Here is a 20367-nt window from a genome sequence, read left to right as displayed (position 1 = left end):
CAGTATGGATGTATCTTTCCTATACATTCATATGCTATATTTCAGCTGCAAGTAGCTTGGGAAAATGGTTCAGTTTTTACATGCAGACAAGCCTTCTGAATTTAAAGGATTTTGGTTTAAAAGATACCCTATCATCCTCTGCAGTGTGCCTCAATTAGTATTTAAGAGGCATGTGTATTTAGGTTAAGATGCAGGTTATTGCAGTATCCATAGGTCTGTCAAATCCCAGTGGTATTTCCTAATGCTTTCTATGGCTTTCCAAGATTGTATCAGGTTTTACTGAATTATAGCTCTGGCTCCAGAAGAATACTTGGGATGATTTAAAACAGACCTGCAGAAATAACATTGTCTCTTCTAGTTTAATGCAATTTTTGGAAGTTGAATGGCTGACATTTATTTTACTGCTGTATATTCTCAGACTTCTCGAGTTACTGGAATCCCAATGCATAGGACTCGTGTTGGGCCAGAGACAGGCATGCAATCATGTGATGGATAAATCTGCTTGTTGGATCATGCCAGGGACATTTGAAGGCCTCTGGAGAACATCCCCGGCAGAGGAACAGACTTTCAAGAACAGCCAACCACTTATATCAGGACTGCAACAGTGTAAATGTGGACAGCACAGGCATTGCGGTAGTGAACAACAATGCAGATGCCAAAGAGTGAGTTTCTTACAACAAAGACAAGTTGACATGTCTGCGTTCTTAATGTGTTTGTTTTAATGTATGGTGGTATTATTACTCAGCAATGGGTAATATTATTACTCAGTATGGGCTGAGAAAGTCCCCTTCATGCCATAGAATCATAGAATGGTTTGGGTTGGAAGGGACCTTAAAGATCATCCAGTTCCAAGCCCCCTGCCATGGGCAGGAACACCTCCCACCAGACCAGGCTGCTCAAGGCTCCATCCAACCCAGGCTTGAACACTTCCGCAACTTCCCTCCTTTGCGTTGGATCCAAATGCCTTATTAGTTTCACTATTTCCAGTGGATAGTATTAGATGCAAAAAGTTCAACCAAATCAGATGAGAAAAGAAATGCAGAGAGGAAGCGATGGCACATAAGAGTGTACTCTCTCCTAAAATTTAATTAAAAGACCCATAAGGAACAGGAGATGATAAGAAAGAGCGAGTCACTCTGCGGAGAGAGAGCTCTTTTCGTGGCCATCACTTGGCCAGTGCCCCCAAAGGCTGAGTCTTTGCAAATTCCAGATACAGCTCCCTCAGAGATAAAGAAATGTGGAGCCATTTGATGTGTCTTCCAGTCCTGATAAGGAGAGGTTTGCAAAATCCCAAGCCCTTCAGTGTGCTGAGTCCCCTTGACTCACCCAGTTTCCTGCTCACTACATTGATTTTCTCATCATCGCTGCATCCAACAAGGGGAAATGAAATGCGGTGCTGCTTCATGCATTTTGGCCGCCATCAATCCTGCCTCCTCAAAAGCCCAGTTTATGTGTTGCTCTCTTGATAGACTTATCAAACAAACAAGAGCAAACCAGTACCTACTAACTAGGCCTGATTGAGTAAATCAACCCACATATTATTATCTCAGGAATTTGCTTAAGGAGACTAGTTTACAAAATAATGATGATTTAGTGTTACATTTATAAAAACACATTTCAAAAAGCTGTAAGTGCTCAGCTCAGAGCTACATCTGTTAAGGGCTTTGTAACTATAAACATGCAAAATTTCTCTTTTGGTTTCCACACATCAGTAACTATTATAGATAATAAACTAAAGTTAAGAGCCTCCAAGAGCCTTTTATTGCTCGTTTCCTCCTAGTCCTCCAAGAGCCTGATAGGAGATAAGCACCTATTTTTATCCCCCAGAGTTCAAGAAATGATGAAGCCAAGAATAAATTCCGACCATTTTGTTGATCTAAAAACCACATAAACAACAACAGTTAAATAAAGGATAAATAAAGGAACACTGGAGTAAAAAGACTCCCTTAATTAAATTCAAATATTTGAATGTTTCAGTAATAAGCATTCATTGTTACATATTTCAGTTTCCCACCCTGGCATACAGCAGCTCACAGAAGCAGAGACGGCAGAAAAGGCACCTCTACCTTCCTGCAGGTTTTCACTGGCCCATACAGGAGGTTTAACCAAATCCAGGTATTACCAGGAAAAGCAAAACTTCAACATTCGAACAGAAAAGATCTGGGAACCTATCACTTAAAGAAGTTTGCAAAGATTTGTCATGCCATTTACCGTCAAACTGAAGACGACGAGGAATTATCATTAGTTACCATAATGTTTGATGGCCAAAATCAGGATCATGCTGTACTTGGAGCTGTACAACACTTCCTCCCCCTCACTAGTTACCGCTCTTCTCTCCACGGCAAGCTTTGGCTGCCAGCCCTTCCTTGGTCTTGCCAAGCCTCCCTGGAGATATACATCCACACTCCCTGATTTTTCTGCTTGGAGGATCACAGCCCAGCCAAACCAAAGTCCTGCTCCCTTGCAGGATGCTACCTGCACCTGGGCTGATGGCTGAGCCAGAACGGTTGATCCAGAGCTGTAATGAGGAGGACTGTGGGATGCCCCCGAGGGATGTCAGAGACTGGCTGCGGGCATAGGCATAGAATTGCACAACTACCTTAAGGCTAATTATTGAATAAAAACATTGTAAACCTGTCACCAATTCTTACTTAGCATTCTGCCTCAGGATGACCTTAATATTTCTGACTGTTACAGGGATATTATTTGAGGATAGACAGTTAGCCTAGATTCTCAGATATTCAGACACTGTTTGTGCTGTAGGCTTTAGTCGCTCATCCTTGTGGAGCCAGACCTTGATTGCCGGACTTTATTCAGTTTAATATTAAAAAAATAAAATCCTGAAAAAAATTCTTTTCCTTTTCTATGCACACTTTTTAGAAGGGTGCTGTGAAAGATCATGAAGACCAGTAAATTCCCACTGCAGCATTTGGTTTAAGTGATGACTGCAAAGTTCTTTGGGACATAATTTGATGTTACAGGTGCAGCAAGCACAACTGTTCCTCACTGGCTGCAAAGCAAGGAACAGCTATGCAGAGTTAACAGATAATAAACTTCAAACCAGCAAAATAAGAACATGATTATATCACTTTAATTTGACATAAATTTAAAAAAAAGCCTGTGAAGCAGAGCAGCGTGACCACCTAGGCCAGTACAGAGGAGGCCATGTGGCTGAGGTGGCTGGGGGACTAACCCTCTTCACAGCAGCACATGTGTGTGTCCCAGTGGCTGTGGGTTAAGGTTCTAATTCTTGTCCTTTGTACTTCAGCATCAGGATGAGTGTCTGGATTCCACTCTGCTTTTTTTTTTCACTATTTTTTCTTTAAGAAAGGGAGTATAAACACTAATACTAATAATGATCTAATAGAAACCAAAGAAATCAGTGTTACCAAATACTATGTAGGCTTGAAATTCTTGAATACAAAGCTACATTATACAATGACATGTCACAGATATTGGTAAAAATACTGTTTCTCAGCAGTACTTATGCTTTGCCCTGTTATCCGGGTGGTGATGGGACCATTCAGGCTCTAAGACTGTAAAGCATAAAGTCGCTACTCACACACTTGAGTTTCTCCTCCATCTCCACCAAGGTCAACAATACAGCAAGGTTTTCACAGGCTGTTTGACACTCATAGCTGCTCTGGCAGCAGGCGTTAACAGCATAAAGACATGATGAAAACATTGCCATCAATTCATTCCCATTGAAGGTATGAATATCACTGTACATGTAGCAACAACATGAACAAAATCTTAGAAAAATGCTGGGGAGAGAGAGTAAAATCCAACCCTGCATTCATCTTTCACTCCAGAGCAGCCAGGATTTCACCCCTGGACTTTGTGCAGATCTGAAACAGATTTCTAGCAGCTGGCAGCTCAAAACAGGGCCACATCCTACTGCAAAGCAGATCCCTTTGAAACCAAGGTACGTCAAAAGTTATTAGCACATTGCACAGCAACGTGCAGGTGCTGGGAAAGCTGTATGTGAATTATGGCTGGCTCAGTTGTCCACCATGGACTCTATTTAACCCTCTACACAGTTAATAATTGGCACGCACACTGACTTACAGTTATTAGATAGTTTAGGACACACTCCCTTGACTGTTATCTCTTCTTACCATCTGACCTGAAGTCAAAGTCACACAGATAATTTTCACTTTAAGATAAGCCATTGCCAAAATAGGTGGAAAAATGCATTGATTTCTTTTTGGTCTTTTTTTTAAACCTTATTAGCATCAAATAGAAATTATTAATTCAGGCAAATGTAGGAATTATTTTCAGCCCTTCAAAGCTTTTTAGCAATTTTCCTAAGAACAAAAATAAAAGCTTCTAAGCATAATTTCTTTCAGAGCTGTCTAAAGAAAAGTACCTTTTGACAATTCTACAGAATAAATTTGATAACAGAATTGCTAATATAACTGTTTCTAAAGGAAAAGGAAGTACAGTCCAGTGTTCGTGCTTTTGATTTTCTTCTTGCTAATGACAATTAGAATTAAATCCATTATAGAAACAGCCTGCTTACATTTCTGCTTTAGAGATACTCTCAATAATTATAAATAAATGTTTATTTTCATGTCCTACTAATCCTGCATGGACAAGGATCAGCTGGGCAGTTTGAGTAGCTCAAGCTTATAATTGTTCCATTATGGTAGTCTGAAACCCACTGTGATCTTCCAGAGGAATGGTTCTTCACGTGTGGTTAGCAAAACAATCTATTTTCTACATGTAATCTACACAAGATTGCAAGCTCCTGATTTCTATTAAACATCAGGCCATGCTACTGGTGATAACCCTTCCTTACAAGCACTCATGCAAACTGGGGCTGAAGGATTAACATTTTGCAATTGCCAGTGACCTGGAGATGTCTTAAGCAGAATACCCAACAAACTAAGCTCTTCACACTTTGTACATACTTCTAAAAATTCTAGGACAGTTCTAAGACAGAAAACATACTGGTTGAATACTGTGGCACGGCCACAGCTCTCACCTGTGAAGGTTACTGAACTGCTAAAACCGAGAAGGAAGAAGCAAAGCAAAAAGAGAAAATACATGCTTTACCATCGCTTGTTTAAAAAGACACTCTATCTTCTTTGGCTTTTCTTGTCTTGCTGGCAGATTTCAGCAAAATTTGGAGAAGGCTTAGGTGCTACAAGAATGTAACATCTGAAACACAGCTTTCCAGCCTCCAGGGAAGAGGCAGGGGACAGCCAAGCTTCCGATATTTTAAAGGAAGAGTTATGCTTCCAATGGGATTTCCTCCCTCGCATTCCCCTTGCTTCTCTGGGGACACTGGGAACCACTGCATTCAAACAAACATGGAAATCAAGGCATCGTTTCAGAAATCTGATCTAAATATGAAATATGAAGGAGTTGAGATATGACTGAAAGTAAACACTTCAATTTAAGGCTGTTATTTTGTCACAGATGAACAAAAAATGACACTGTCTCTACTTTTTACCGCAGTTATTGTTTAAAAGGAATATTTACAAGTGAGTAATCACACAGGTTTTCCCTGCTGGTTGTTAGATCTCTCAAATAAACCACACTAAATAATGACATCATCACCTTCTACCTCACACGTGATGCCACAGGTTTATGCACAAAACCCACAGTGACAACACCAAAGTAGGAGTTTTCCCTCTCCTTATGGATTAAAGAACTTATCTTACTTTTAAAAGAAATATGGTGAGAAAAAAGTTTATTGAAAGCTGAAGCAGTAACATGTTCTGGGATCCCACAACCCTTTCTGCTGGCTGAAAGAGATACCTTCAGCCTGAATTGCCAAGGTCTCTATGGATTCGGATACCAAACCTCTTCCAAAGGGAAGGAGGGTTCATAGCAGGACTTTATGTCTACACTCCCAAGAGGTACTCGTGTCCCTTTGTGCTGGCTCAGGGGAGCAATGCGCCAAAGCCAGGCACCACTTCCTTTTAATCTTGTGCCAGCAAAAATAAATAAATGAAAGGACTTGTCTCCAGGCAAAATGAGTTCCCTGTGTGCATTACATGGTTGGAGGAAGCAGGCAACAGATACATATCTGGTTGGAGGCAAAAGGAAAGAGGGAGATTAAAAGGAGGTGAAGATAGCATCAACCTTTCTGGCAGCAGCTTACACGCAGATCAGTGAACTGCAGCTTAAGTTTTCAGATAACTTAAAGTCCCAGTGAAATCAACAGCAAGATGGCTGTGAGGGCAGAAGGAAAAACGGCCGAGAAATCTGAGGCAAGAGAACAATGCTGGAGATAAGAGAGGGCTCAGGGCTCAACTACTTTTTTTAAGTCTTTACATGCACAACTTGCATTTATGCTGATACAGGGGCTCTTCTATTTTAACAGAAAACCCGTAGCCATAAAGCAGAGGAATCCCCAGGCTCAGCAAAGAGCCCAGGCCAGACAGATGCTGAACGTGCTGCCACAGAAGAGACTAAGACATGAGACTAACCTTCTAAATAGAAGCAAACACAGGCAACACTAAAGTATTTGCTCCCACCCTGCTAAGCTTTACATTGTCATGCTGAAATGAGGAAAAGAGATAAAAATCAGAGGTCCTAAACATTATGTTTCTAGCTACATTTTTGTCTTCTTTATTTTTTAAGAATTTGTGCAATCTTGCTAGGATTAGGAGATATAAGCTCGAACCTAACAATTCAAAACCTACTGCATGTTGCCAGAAGGTTAAGAAATCATGCTATGTCCTTTTCTACATAATTGAGGTTACTGGATGAAACAGAAACATTGCAGCTGTGTGTTCAGCTCTGTAAATATCTCTAGCAAATGTGTAATTGGCTGTAGAGTGGGTGGTGAGGGAGTAGGCAAGTATCCAGGCCTTGCATAAACACAGGATTTTCTCTCTAGAGGGATGCATTTCTTATTCAATGTTTATAACAGCATTAAGCTGGCTCACTGTCCCATCAGCAGGCTAGAAGCTGGGTACCAGCAGAGTGTGGTACAATGCATAGCAGAGAAAATTACTCCATTTACAGAATTAAAAATGTAAGCATGTAATTCTGGCTCTCTGTCTTTGTCTGTAGCTTCAGTCTGATGTGGATGATTCGCCTGAGCAAGGCTTCATTATATACTTTCATTACACACATTCGTTACGTACTTGCTTTTATTTTAAGAAAGAGTAGAATTTTTCATAGTATTCTAAACTCAAGCCACTAATTTTAAAAATACATGAGAAATTAAACAACATAATATTAAAAATACATAATATAAAAATAATAAATGAATGCATAATACAAAATTAAGTTATAGATTCTCAAAGGGCCACATCATTGATTCAGATAGTGTCTCCCTCCCTCTTCTCTGATGGGAATCAATTTTAGCCTTTTTTTTCCACTGGGAATAGAATGAAACCATTGCTGTGCAAACTCTACAAATAGAATGGATAAATTAGACGGGGAAAAGAGCTGACCTAATAGCCCATGAGAACAACTCTTGTTTTGGAGTGGGCTACTTTCAGATGCAAGTCTCAGTTCTGCAGCAGCAGAGTTTCCCCAATATATTGACTGAACGGTCAGACAAAAACTAACAGAGCAAATATGAATTACTCGTGTAGGTAAATTAAAGGCTATCTGTAGATACCTGGAGGGCAATAACAGCAAGGACCTAATACCCTGAACTGCAAACCTTCCATAAACAGGGAATATGGAAATATAGGTCACTGCTTCTCATGGCCCTAATTGGGAATTCGTGTGTAAAATGACCGACTTAAACCTAAGTCCCAGTCAGAAATACCCACAGGTAAAGCCAAGCTAGGCTGGGCCATATCAGGAAAACAGGCCAATGACTGCAGGTTTAACTTTTTAAGCATTTTTGTTGTATACTGCAGTTTGATATCTACCACAGAACAGATCTGAAAATGTTAAATAGCTCAAATGGCAAAAAGTGGCTCTGGGTGAAATACTGAATAAGTAGTGGAAGAACATGCAGTTTTAGCTTAGAAATAACATCTTTTTATACTTGGGTTGACCTTTCAATGTTGGTTTTTTTCTGGTATATCTATACCTAAACTAGAGCTGCTAAAAGACAAACACACATAATGAATAAAGAACTTAAAAACTACTTATCAGTTTTCTTACCAGGTCAAATATAATTAAGCTAAACTAACTAAAAGTAGTTCATTTAAGGCCCATATTAGTTAAAAACAGTCCTTAAATTAGCCCAAATAAGAGAGTTGGAAAGGCAGCCAGATCTATGCAGGCACCCTCAGCACCCTCCGGTATCAAGACTATAATGAGCAGTAATGGTCTGCGCCATTTGAGACAAACAGCTGCTCTCTGTTTGCACAGACAAAAGTGCAATTGTTTTTCCATGTGTTTGACTGGCTAAATTGAGCTTTGGCTTTAATGCAACATGTTTCCCAAATCATTTGGTTATATCATGAAAGGAAGCCAGCTTGTGTGTTGAGAAGCAACAAGAAAAGAGATGGAGAAGTGCAGGGAAGAGTCTGTAAAGTAGACAGCAGCATCTCTGAAATGCTTGAGGCAGAGCACTGTGATAGCCAAGATGCAGTAAAGACAACAGCATCTGAGGACCCCTTCAACTGAAATGGATATTGCAACTAAAACAAATAATACAAAATACTTTTCATTCTTAATTAAAAGGAAAAGCAGTTCAAAATGCCAGCATTTTACTGTACTGGCCTCTAATTTTATGTCTTTTTTATAGACATATAGGATATTATTTTTAAGATTTAAGCCATTCTGCAGCAATCCATCAGTAGGATAAGTTTTTTAGATGGCAGTCCTCTCTTCAGAGAACCTAGACCACCTAAGAATGACCTGCTAAGGAAGCTCAAGCAAGGGTAAGATCCCAGCTGCTCTAGCTGTTACTAGATTTCACTGTTCAACAGACTGTAGACCACGCTGGAATTTGGAAGCTGTATCAAAACACAAACACAGCCCTGTTTTACAGTGCAGCTGAAACCAAGACTGCTTTCTCTCTTTCTGAATGGCTACAGCTGTAAGACTTCAAAAACAACCAAGAAAGCACTTTCATAAATGCAGGTTATATAAATATATGGTTTCCCTGCTGTAAAACACCACTTACTCGAAAAGCCTTTTAAAACTTCCTTTTTTAAAAAAAAATACAGTGACTAAATTAAAAATCCCTAATGGCTAATCACAAACCTGCAGGCATTATTTTTTTTCCTGAATTGTAGTTGCTATTGATGAGCTAAAGCCAATGTATAGACACAAGTACAGCAGGTCACTAGTCACCCATTTTAGGTGACTGGCCTACAAACAAGTTCAATTCTAATGTCAACTACACTGTTGTGAGCGCAACAGAATGATCTCCAAGGTATTATGAAACTTTCTGTATTTGCATAAGGTTTCAGTTGCTGTAAAGAAAGAAAAAGTAATTTTATTGCCCAGTAAAACCCTCTCCCTGTTAAAAGAGTCTTTAGAAAAAATCAGATGGAGTTATTTGAAATGTAATACTGTTCTGCAGGCCAAAATTCAGGTGTGGGACAAGCAAGTAAAACGTGTCTCCTGTAAGTTTAGGGAAAAAAGGAAATTCACTATTATAGGTGAAATTTCTACTAGAAAGTTTAACCCACTCATTTTATATTTTATGTAGGAATTCCCACTGCCTTACTTCCTTTTTCCATAGTAACTAACACAGCTCCTGTTGTTTAAAAAACAGGACTGAAAAATCATAAAAAGAATTTTTCTCTGTTTTCCGTGTGTAGTTTGTGGTTTACATCCTTCTAGACTGACATTTGAGCACTACGCTGCCTGCCTGCATGGGAGTGAACCTGCCCCATATATTCTACACTTCGTGGGGATAACTTTTCACAGGCAGAGTTTTGATTTCTTTATCATGTAGCAGTCCCTGGTAGCCACAGTGAGCACCTAGTCTCTCGTCCAGTATAAAGCTGGCTGATTTTTTCTAGGTGACTGTACGTCCACTGACTCAGCAGAACAGAAGCCCACGGTTCACTGAAGCAAGTACAGTCCTGCACCCCACCTACTTGGTGTTGACTGTGCCGTCAGAAACCTCTGCACAGGGGTGGACCTCTGCACTTAACCATCTGAAACCACTTCAGCAGAAGTACTGGAGCCTCAAAAGAGATGTCTTCCAAAAAAACTGATCCTTAAACAATCCTGTGGTGAAAGAAACAACGCAAACCAAGGAAACAAGCAGAGAATTGGAGATCTGCCAAAGAAAGTAGGAATATAGGATGAAATTCTGACATGTCTGAAGACCATGGGAGTGTTATTATGGCTTTAAAAGAATCAGAATGTCATACTTAGAGTCTAATGGCTTGAAAACAGCAAAATAGACGAGAATTTTGATGAAGACTAGCAGGGACTGGAATATGGTGGCATTGGAAACAGAAAGCCTCTCTACCCCTAGAACTGTTACAACCTAGGCAGGGATGCTAAGGTGATATGTCTCAAAGAAAGTATTTGGAGTAGATGCAGACACAAATTCCTTATCAGAGGGCAAATGATGGCTTAGCAAGAGGCCAGCTACAGACTGAATGGTGAAAATGGAGCCTTTATTGATATAATGTTGCTGCACAGGAGCTGGAAGGTCCACTCTGTAAATTTGGATCCATGTGTTGCTCTGAGACTGGGACATTGAGACCATATGCTGTGAACCACAGTCTCAGGAAACACGAGGATACTTTAGCAAACCTGGAGTTTTATTCATTTGTACTGGTACAAAAAATATTATGTCAGATTTGTTGGCATTTTCCAGCTGCCTAATCCCACAGTACTTTACAAGAATACCTATGTACTCTAGTAAGAAAAATGTCAGTGATATGGTAATGAAGAGTATCTAAATCCAAACTGTGTCTTCCCTGTGGCCACCATGGGGCAGGTTCCACCAGCAGCCCAGTGGTACAGTGTCTCTAAGACAATGTCCTGTTATCCAGAGACGTCCAACAATGATAGGGCTTCGTGGTGCAGCAAAGGGGCAGAAGAGAGACTGATCCTCAGCTCATCCGATGCTGCACTAGGATTCCCAATGATGAGGGAAAGGAAGAAAACGTTCCGTGATTTCCATCAACCTAGAGACACCGTGATAACGCAAAGGATGATCAAGGCCATAAGGACTCTGTTGTTGCAATAGCAGTATTCTGTGATGAAAGCAAAGGAGAGATTTGCCAAACCTTGTCTTCTTTTGGCAGCCAAGCAAAGTTATGGCAGTGACACACAATGCAACTCCCCAGATCATGTTTTCCTTCAGTAAGAGAAAGCCCCTAGTTGATGAGATGGCTGAATTCACAAAACTCTCAGAGAAGCAGGTGGGTGTGATGAAGGCTGCTGCCCACTACTCATAGAACTATGTTACCATTATAATTTTGATGGCAATAATCCCAGTACAGTCAGAGTACCTGGGGTTGAGGGCAGCTCCAACCTATAACAGTGGTAACAGGACTCACTGTGAAAAATCTGGGAACTACTCATTGAGGTTAACCAAACACATCCACTGGAAATGGAAACTTTGGGACAGTTACAGAGGCATCACCGCAGCTCACCAGCAAACTCCTTAAGCAAATGATGATTTATAGACCGAAAAGAGGAGTCAGGCACAGAGTAGAAACAGCCAGGCACAGACACATGCATCGATCAGGAAAGTACGGTGACTGCTATGCATGCTGTTAAACAATTGACAATGACAACCAACCACTAATCCATTTTCACTTTGATGGCAGAGTTGAGTATTTTCACATTCACAAGAACTTCATCACTTCCAACTTCTGTTGAATCATCATGCTATAGACTAACACAACTGCCTTACTACATTTTTCTTTAGAGTCTTTTAGAAAGATTTCCACCAAATATCCAATGAAAGAAAAAACAGTATCCATGCTGTTGACCATTATGTTCTTACTACGCTCTTAACCTGTCCTAATATGACAGACACTTTTCTTAAGCATGACTTAAAAGCTGTTCAAAGATAATGGCAACCCTCCTCAGCCCACACTATCCAATATCTGCATTGGATAGCAGCACATAAAATCAGAGGTTCTGGCTACAGCTGCATAAAGTGACAGACAGAGCTACAACTTGTTGCAGTTTTCTTTGGTTCTGCAAAACCAGAGTTGATTTTATGGTAAAATATCAAATCTGATTTCTTAAAATTAGATTTCTCTAAAGCCATCGGTGTTCGAATACAGCTTCCATATTTCTGTGGAAGTGAATGGACCCTTATGTTATAGCTTATAATTAAATACTATCAGAAAATGAGGCTGTCACTTAGAGACATGTTTGAAACTCGTGTATATCTCGATTCAAGCCAAATGTAGTGGCATTCATTTCACAAAGTGCTGCACATTTTTAGCTCTGCTACTTCTCTGTTTATGGACAAGCTATGAAAGCAGTTTGTCAGCAACTTTTTTGAGTGTTCCCATTACCAAATGCATTCATTCTGCATTCACTCTAATGTAATTATCACATTCGGCAGTGAACTGATAACACAGACAAAGGAAAATACCAACCTGCCTCAGCGTTTTCATGCTGTAATTGAAAACAGATGGCAACTTGTGTAATTTATCCTTTCCTACAATCCATAACATGTTGGTATAAGATAAGAATTCTACAACTGAGTTGCATCTGCTTCAATGACACCATATGCTAGTGCACAGTATAAATATTTACCCAAACCTACTTCATCTTCTCATTTAAAGCTCAGTCACATGAGATAGCGGAAGTACCCTTCAATTAGAACTGAAACATCTCCCCTGTGCTCTTTTTAAAGGGTTAGAGTCCCAGCACCAAACACTGAGGGATCTTCCCTCTCTTTGCTTCATGGAGAGGGTTAAATGGAGGCACATTCATTGTGCCTTATTGATATACCATAAAATCCAGTCTTCAAGATCCCACTAGGCTGCCTTTAGGAGTTTCTCACCTATGTTATCCAAGCTTCTTTACTTTTCCCTCTATCCTTTAATACACTGGAGCCTGGCCATAGTCATAACTGGGATATTTTTCCTGGGGGAATAACTTTTTTTTAATTTTTAAACTGGTTTATCTTTCTTGTCAAGCTGTTAAGCCATCAGTAGTTTTGAAGTCAGACTGTCAAGGACCATAGAATGGGTTTTATGCTTCTCTGCAGCACGGGATACATTCAATCTTATGAGAATGTCACAGTACAAATATCTTCCTATTGAATTGAAGTAATTGAAAGCACTGATGATTCCTCTGGTACCACATGCTTTTGGGCTGCTTTTTCCCCCAGTTGGAGCCTTATAATGCATAGCTTTTAGTCCTTTACAATACAAGCCTGTAAATTTTAGTGACTGCAGCAGTATTTGGACTCCATAGATTAATCAGATAGTACTTATATTCCTTTGATTGCAGGGAGACTGGGATTGATGACCTCGATGGACGTGACAGCAATCTTTTCCATGAAACAGTGGCTACTCAATGACACTGGAAATTTCGCTCTTACTCTCCTAGTGAAATCATTTGAGAACCCTGATCTGAAATAATCATCTGTGAACTCACAAGATGATGGCATAGGCAGAAAATTTATGAGGATGACCACCTCTCTGCACCAGCTTTATAAGATCAGAAGGAGAGCAGAATCCTGCCTGTATACCATAATTCCCCAAACAGAGTTTAAAACAGAAGGGGTTGGTATCAGCAACCATACATGGTCCCCAAACTCCTTGCTACTAACTGATATGAAGAAGAACTAGAATAGGATATAAAAGCTTGAGTGGCCATTGGCAATTTGTAGGATACAAAGACCTGAGGTGTTACAGCTATAAATACTAATTTGCTCGAAATAAGTTGAAGGAATTGGATATTCTCAAAGGTTAGAGCTGGGCACTGATTTCTCCAGCCAAAGGGAAGAACAGATAATTATCAAAATGAGTGATTAATTTGTCTATTTCAGAAGCCCCACACTAACCTAGGTCTGCTTGTTTTGTCACACCATTGCAGTGATGTCACACTAAATAACACATGATGCATATTTCATAGAATCATAGAATAACCAGGTTGGAAGAGACCCACCGGATCATCGAGTCCAACCATTCCTATAAACACTAAACCATGCCCCTTAGCACCTCGTCCACCCGTGCCTTAAACACCTCCAGGGAAGGGGACTCAACCACCTCCCTGGGCAGCCTCTGCCAGTGCCCAATGACCCTTTCTGTGAAAAATTTTTTCCTAATGTCCAGCCTAAACCTCCCCTGGCAGAGCTTGAGGCCATTCCCTCTTGTCCTGTCCCCTGTCACTTGGGAGAAGAGCCCAGCACCCTCCTCTCTACAACGTCCTTTCAGGTAGCTGTAGAGAGCAATGAGGTCTCCCCTCAGCCTCCTCCAGGCTAAACAACCCCAGCTCTCTCAGCCGCTCCTCATAAGACCTGTTCTCCAGCCCCCTCACCAGCTTTGTTGCTCTTCTCTGGATTCGCTCTAGAGCCTCAACATCCTTCTTGTGGTGAGGGGCCCAGAACTGAACACAGGATTCGAGGAGCGGTCTCACCAGTGCCGAGTACAGAGGGAGAATAACCTCCCTGGACCTGCTGGTCACGCCATTTCTGATACAAGCCAAGATGCCATTGGCCTTCTTGGCCACCTGGGCACACTGCTGGCTCATGTTCAGTCACTGTCAACCAGCACCCCCAGGTCCCTCTCCTCCAGGCAGCTTTCTAGACAGACTTCTCCTAGTCTGTAGCACTGCACAGGGTTGTTGTGCCCCAAGTGCAGGACCCGGCATTTGGCCTTGTTAAACCTCATGCCATTGGACTCTGCCCAGCGGTCCAGCCTGTTCCGATCCCTTTGCAGAGCCTCCCTACCCTCCAGCAGATCGACACTTCCACCCAGCTTAGTGTCATCTGCAAACTTGCTAAGGGTGCACTCGATGCCTTCATCCAGGTCATTGATGAAGACATTGAACAGGGCTGGACCCAGCACTGAGCCCTGGGGAACCCCACTTGTCACTGGCCTCCAGCTGGATTTCACACCATTTCCCACCACCCTCTGGGCCCGGCCAGCCAACCAGTTTTCCACCCAGGAGGATTTAACTCACTAGTCTGAAGTAAAATTTTGTAATTTTTCGAAGAATACTTGTACCTTGAAAACAGAATTTAACTTATAGAATAAAACACTGAAAAAAGGGGAAAAGAGTTTTACTGACAACAACTGGCAGTGTCATCTGAAGAGATCTGATTTTTGCAGCCAATCAATACTGAATAATAAAGCAACCTGGGAACTTCAAAATCCTGCTGTTCCGTCTTCCACTGCTGACGACAACAGACAGCAAAACAGAGCTGCAAGTAATTTAGAAGTATGCATCACAACACTGACTCCTTTCACAGCCCCGTGCTGCCTCCAGCTCCCATTTGTTAATGTGCTTACTGCAACCACGGTCTTCACAAGGCTGTCACAGGCAACTGCACTTCAACAAACCAAGTCAGCTTCATACTTGAAATCTCCTTCTGTAAATAGTAATCCTATTTACTAGCCCCAGAAGAGGTATCAAGACTTAAAGCTGAAGACATCACACCTTCTCATACCTTCTCAGCAGACCATGCTAGTAGGAATTTTCTCAGAATTAAATTTTCTAAAAATTCTTTCAGAAGAGGATGCCATGTATAATGATACAGCAAGTGCTGCTACGCAGAGTGCACATGTGCGATGGAGACAAGTGCATCCCAGTGCCGTGCCCACCACACAGCCAGTGTGTGTGGTCAGAGCTCTGTCAGTTCATTGAGATTTCTACCGAGACTCCCAATTCACTGCACTTTGGAGCAGGCCAGGAACCCAGCCAAGGTCAGACTGAAAGCAAGACACCACAAAGCCCTTCAGGTAGGTTGAGCCTGTAATGTGTACTGCTTTATATAACACATAGAGGAGTTTTAAGTTCACAAAGTGAGGTTCTACAATGAGATTGTAGGCAACAGTCCTCTCTCAACAGTTTGTCCAGCATAACGCAAAGACAGGAGTATAATGCTTTCCAAGAGAGAGACAACATCACAAGCTTTACAAATAAAGATCCTTCCAAAAATGATTACACTGGATGCACCTCCTTAGGAGGAAAAACCCTGCTGCTACTGCCAAGAACTTTTCTACAAACTGCAATGCCAAGTCTTGGCTCTTCTTCAAAATCTTGCCCTTTTCATCATAGACAACTTTCCTTGTTAGTACTTCTTTGGTGTAGTGTTCACAGCGACACTGGCAGACAAAAGCCTCTTGCACCAGCCCACCAGCAGTTACCAGACCCAATAGTCTATTTTCAAAGTGCCCCTCCTGCAGCTTCCACACAGAGGAAGGTTTATTTTCAAGAAGCTGTCATATAAAGCCTGTCAGATGACTCCTTTAAATTTGCCAGATTGAAGAGTTCTGTAAACAGATGGATAAAGTGACACAGATTTGAAAAAAAATCAAATACTGCACTATAATTTACATACCTATTGCCATGGGAACACCTCAAAAAACTCCCTGATTTTCAAAGGAAACATGGAGCACCCATTTTGATGTCTAAACAGGGACTCTTCTAACAAATGGCCATAATGCTTTATGCATCATTCTGCTCTGAAAAGTGATTTTATATAAAGATAGCACCTTTGCAAATAACCAGATTTGTCCTTCGTGCAAATTCAAGGCAATCTATCCAAATTTTGCTGTCTAAAATACTGTTTGCTTCCCTCAGGACAGCAGATTATTTTACATTCTTCTGTCTTGAAAGGTTTAGGCAAACCTCTGTAACCCCATCACAGTACATGAGTGCATGGAGTGCACAAATTCAAGACATAAAGACGCAAATTGGCATATAAAACCAGGTTTGGAGATTAAATATGATAGAACTTTGCTTAACTGAAATGTGCTAGTGTGTGGTCACAGAGCTGCCAGCATGAAATGAAAAGTAAAAACAAACCAAAGCTCCACCATATTCAGCTCTAAGCTGCTGAGTGCAGAAGTGAAATCTCTAAGATTATATATATAAGACATCATGGTGCTATTTTTACAAGTCAGGTTTCAGAATAGATCTGCTTTGTTGGTAGCTGCTATATTCAGAGAGTAGAAGATGCTGCAAGACTCCCAAGTTCAGGATCTACAACATTCAAGTGAATAAATTCATTTAAGTCATTCATTTAAGTCCTTTAAATTTTAGGCAGGATTATAATGAAAATTATAGTCTTCATGTAAAATTGTAACTGCATATTTATTTAGGTATTGTATAAAACATATACAAAAATCCAGCTCCCTCAGGAATCAAGCCACTTGCCAGCACAATGTGTCAGGATGCTACATGAACCAACAAGCTCTGCAGCTGCCACTCCCTCTCCCAGGGGTTTTCCTGCCTGTAGTCCGAAAAAGTGAATGCTTCAAAGACAGTACGTTCTGTAAAGTTTAATGAAAACCACCCAGCAGCCAGAAAGGAGAAACCCCGTAGTGTGTTTGCTAAGGAGGATGCCAAGGCAAGCCTGGCATCATGCAGTGGGCAGGATGTATATCCCTGGAGTCACGGCACGCTGCCTCCAGCTTGATGGATGTGAATATACAGGTGAGAGGCAGCTGGAGTGAATGGAAAAGGGATATGAATTAGGAGGAGGGACAAAATTCATGGCAAACTGGGCTGCATGTGAAGTACATCTCAAGCTTTCTTGTGTGTTGTTACCATACAATAAAACATGGCATAACCTCATAATTTAATTTTTCTGTCTGGCCAAGCCTGAACATTGGAGAAACTAGCAGCAGCTAGTTTCCCTTTCTTGCTTTTATCCATACTCAGCATAATGCTTTCCTTTTATTTTTCCCACTGTATAACACAGGGATCAATTCACAGGTGTATGCAGGATGTGATCCAAACCCGCACAAAAGTCAATGGGCTCTGCACTAGCAGTACGAAAGCCTTCACATGGAAGTTGTATTTATTTATTCTTAAATTACATATGAAATTATTTTAACTATTTATGAAATATGAAAGTATCATACATTCTTTCCAAAATGTCTCAAATTTTAACTGCTTCACAGTGAAAAACAAGTTATGCTATCTTGACTTTCAACAGGTAGCTCTTCTTATATAGCTACAGTTTAGAAGCTCCATACCAGCAACCACATAACTCGCAAAGTAAGCAAGGAAGCTAAAATTGTGCAGAGTTTGAAAAAAAGGTGAATATAATAAATAGATAGATAGATAGATAGATAGATAGATAGATAGATAGATAGATAGATAGACAGAAAGATAGATAAACAAATCAAAACACCACCACCATCAAAACCAGACAATCAGCCAAAGAAAAAAAAAACAAATCCCAAACCAGAAAGGATCAAGAAGCAATGTGGAAAGGATAAATGTGTTTTCTTTAGGAAAAGGGGCTTGAACAATCTAAAGGACAGAAGAAAAGAAACAGGGGTCTGAAAGGCATCAGAACTCACTGTGCACAAATGCCTGAAACTGAGACTAAGATACTTAAACCTGGAAACAAAAGCATCTCTCCCTCCCCCACCAACCCAGGTACAGGCAGCCCAAAACCTTCACTGAGGAGCACAAACAACCCCAGTAAATCATCCCATTTTGAGAACTCACCTTCATCCCAGCCGCAGCTGCTGGCCCGCTGGGGTCCACAGCCTGGATGTGGCAGGGCTTGCTCCCCCGCACCACAAACCCCCACCCCACTGCATCGCCAACAATCTGGAAAGAGGAAAGAAGGACGTGATCACCTTCAGGCAGCTTAGTGAAATTTCAGGTTGTAACCTCTAAATGGTTCAAGGCATAATTTCAACATTTCTGTATTTCCAACACATAGTAAATGATGTGTACAGATTGCTATATTGTTCATTGGAAAGGCTCTACCCAAACAACTCCTCTTGCTGTTAACGAATTTCCTTTGTTGAACTAGAAGGCTGTAAAAAACAATGCTTCCAATGACTATGTTGAAAAATATCTTTACAGAAAGGCTTTCTCTATTAGCGAATACGAATCGGAATTTTTGTCCCATCGTAATCTAGAAGGGCCTAAGTAGAAAACTTCAGTTTGGGTATGTAATCCACTCCTGTGGTACTAGCAGGAGCACACAATCTAGATGAGTTTGTATAATACAAATGTTATTTGCTTTACAAAATTTTACACTCCATTTAAGTCAGCAGTACTACATTGGCATAAAGACAGGATAAACAAGTGCAGAATCAGACCTGCAATGTGTGGAAGTACTGATAACAGAGTTTGGGATTTTAAAGTACAAACCTTAGAAAATGCAAATAAGCTCCAATTATCCCATCAGAAAATGTCTGTTTGGATTACCTCATGCATACAACATGCAGAAAACTAAGAAAAATACTGGAGACATACCGTAAAAGTTTTTCTTACATATGGAGCTCCAGGCATCAGAAGCTCATCAGCAGTCACGGGTCTCTTTAATACTGTGAAGGTACACAAATAAAAATTCAATATAAACATTTCTCTGGAGTTTCTCCTAATAAATAAGATATAATGTTGGGATACCACATCTTTTGGTCCCACTTCCCATACACTGTTTCATTTCTTGCAGACTTGCTTGAAAGCAGTAAAAGAGCTGAGGAAAAGAGCAGAATAACTCTGAGTACAAATGATGAGAGCTTTGGAAAATCAAGGCATTTATCCAACAGACTTTGCTGTCTGCAATCAAAATCCACTAAACGCTATCACAAACATCAGAAGTGGTTGTTCCTCTGTCCAGTGTTGAGGCAAGTGACCAGCCTTCCTAACATGAAGCAGCTTTTCTTCCCAGCTCACTTCATGCATGTTGGATGCTCTCTGCAATTTCATGTGAATCAGTTCCAAGTCACAGAATTAAGTAATAAGAAAATCCTGCTTGGGTCAGGAATTATTCCAACATAGACATTTCTGCAGTTGTAGGCACAGACACCTAACCTCATCTCACCCAGGGACATTGTAGGTAATCTATAGCTGGCTGGGATTTTATATGAAAGGAAATATATCAATGAGCTTCTGCCGGTGATTCCCCATTGTCTTGCTATATAATGGGGCAATTTTCCCTGAACAAAGTAAATGTAAAACTCTACCAAAATAAATCAATACTATTCTGTGTACCACTTTTTATTTGTCTATAAATGCTTCACAAAATGGAAGACAATGGAAAGATACATGTTGTTCACTGTGTTTGCCTGCTTCACATCTAAAATTACGACTGCTTTTCTTTTAGTGATAAATAATTTTGATGTCTGCTTTTTCAATCAGTCACAGGTAGAAGATAAAATTTACCACAGATGGTACTTGAAGACATTCATGAGTTTCTTAATGACATTCATGGGAGCAGGGAGAATTCTAGCATACAAACCAGCATCTATTTTTTTACTTTCCAATGGATTTTGACGATCTGTCACTTAGCTAGCATCACACTCTGCAGAGTATGCCTTGTCAACGTAAAAAAACTTGAATCATGATGGTCATTCA

General features: G+C 40.6%; 1 protein-coding gene across 1 annotated transcript in view; it reads right to left on the bottom strand.

The window, feature by feature from the left end:
- DEPTOR (DEP domain containing MTOR interacting protein) overlaps positions 1–20367 on the bottom strand; it is a 78761-nt gene that overhangs the window by 3800 nt on the left and 54594 nt on the right. Inside the window, exons 7-8 of the mRNA XM_069854585.1 lie at positions 19264–19334; positions 18502–18606 (exon numbers count right to left, since the gene is read on the bottom strand). Of these exons, the coding sequence (XP_069710686.1) occupies positions 18502–18606; positions 19264–19334 (176 nt within the window). The remainder of the gene's footprint in view (positions 1–18501; positions 18607–19263; positions 19335–20367) is intronic.

The sequence above is a fragment of the Phaenicophaeus curvirostris genome, chromosome 3 (assembly GCF_032191515.1).
Source record: "Phaenicophaeus curvirostris isolate KB17595 chromosome 3, BPBGC_Pcur_1.0, whole genome shotgun sequence".
NCBI lineage: Eukaryota > Metazoa > Chordata > Aves > Cuculiformes > Cuculidae > Phaenicophaeus > Phaenicophaeus curvirostris.
This window is presented reverse-complemented; position numbering and strand designations above follow the sequence as displayed.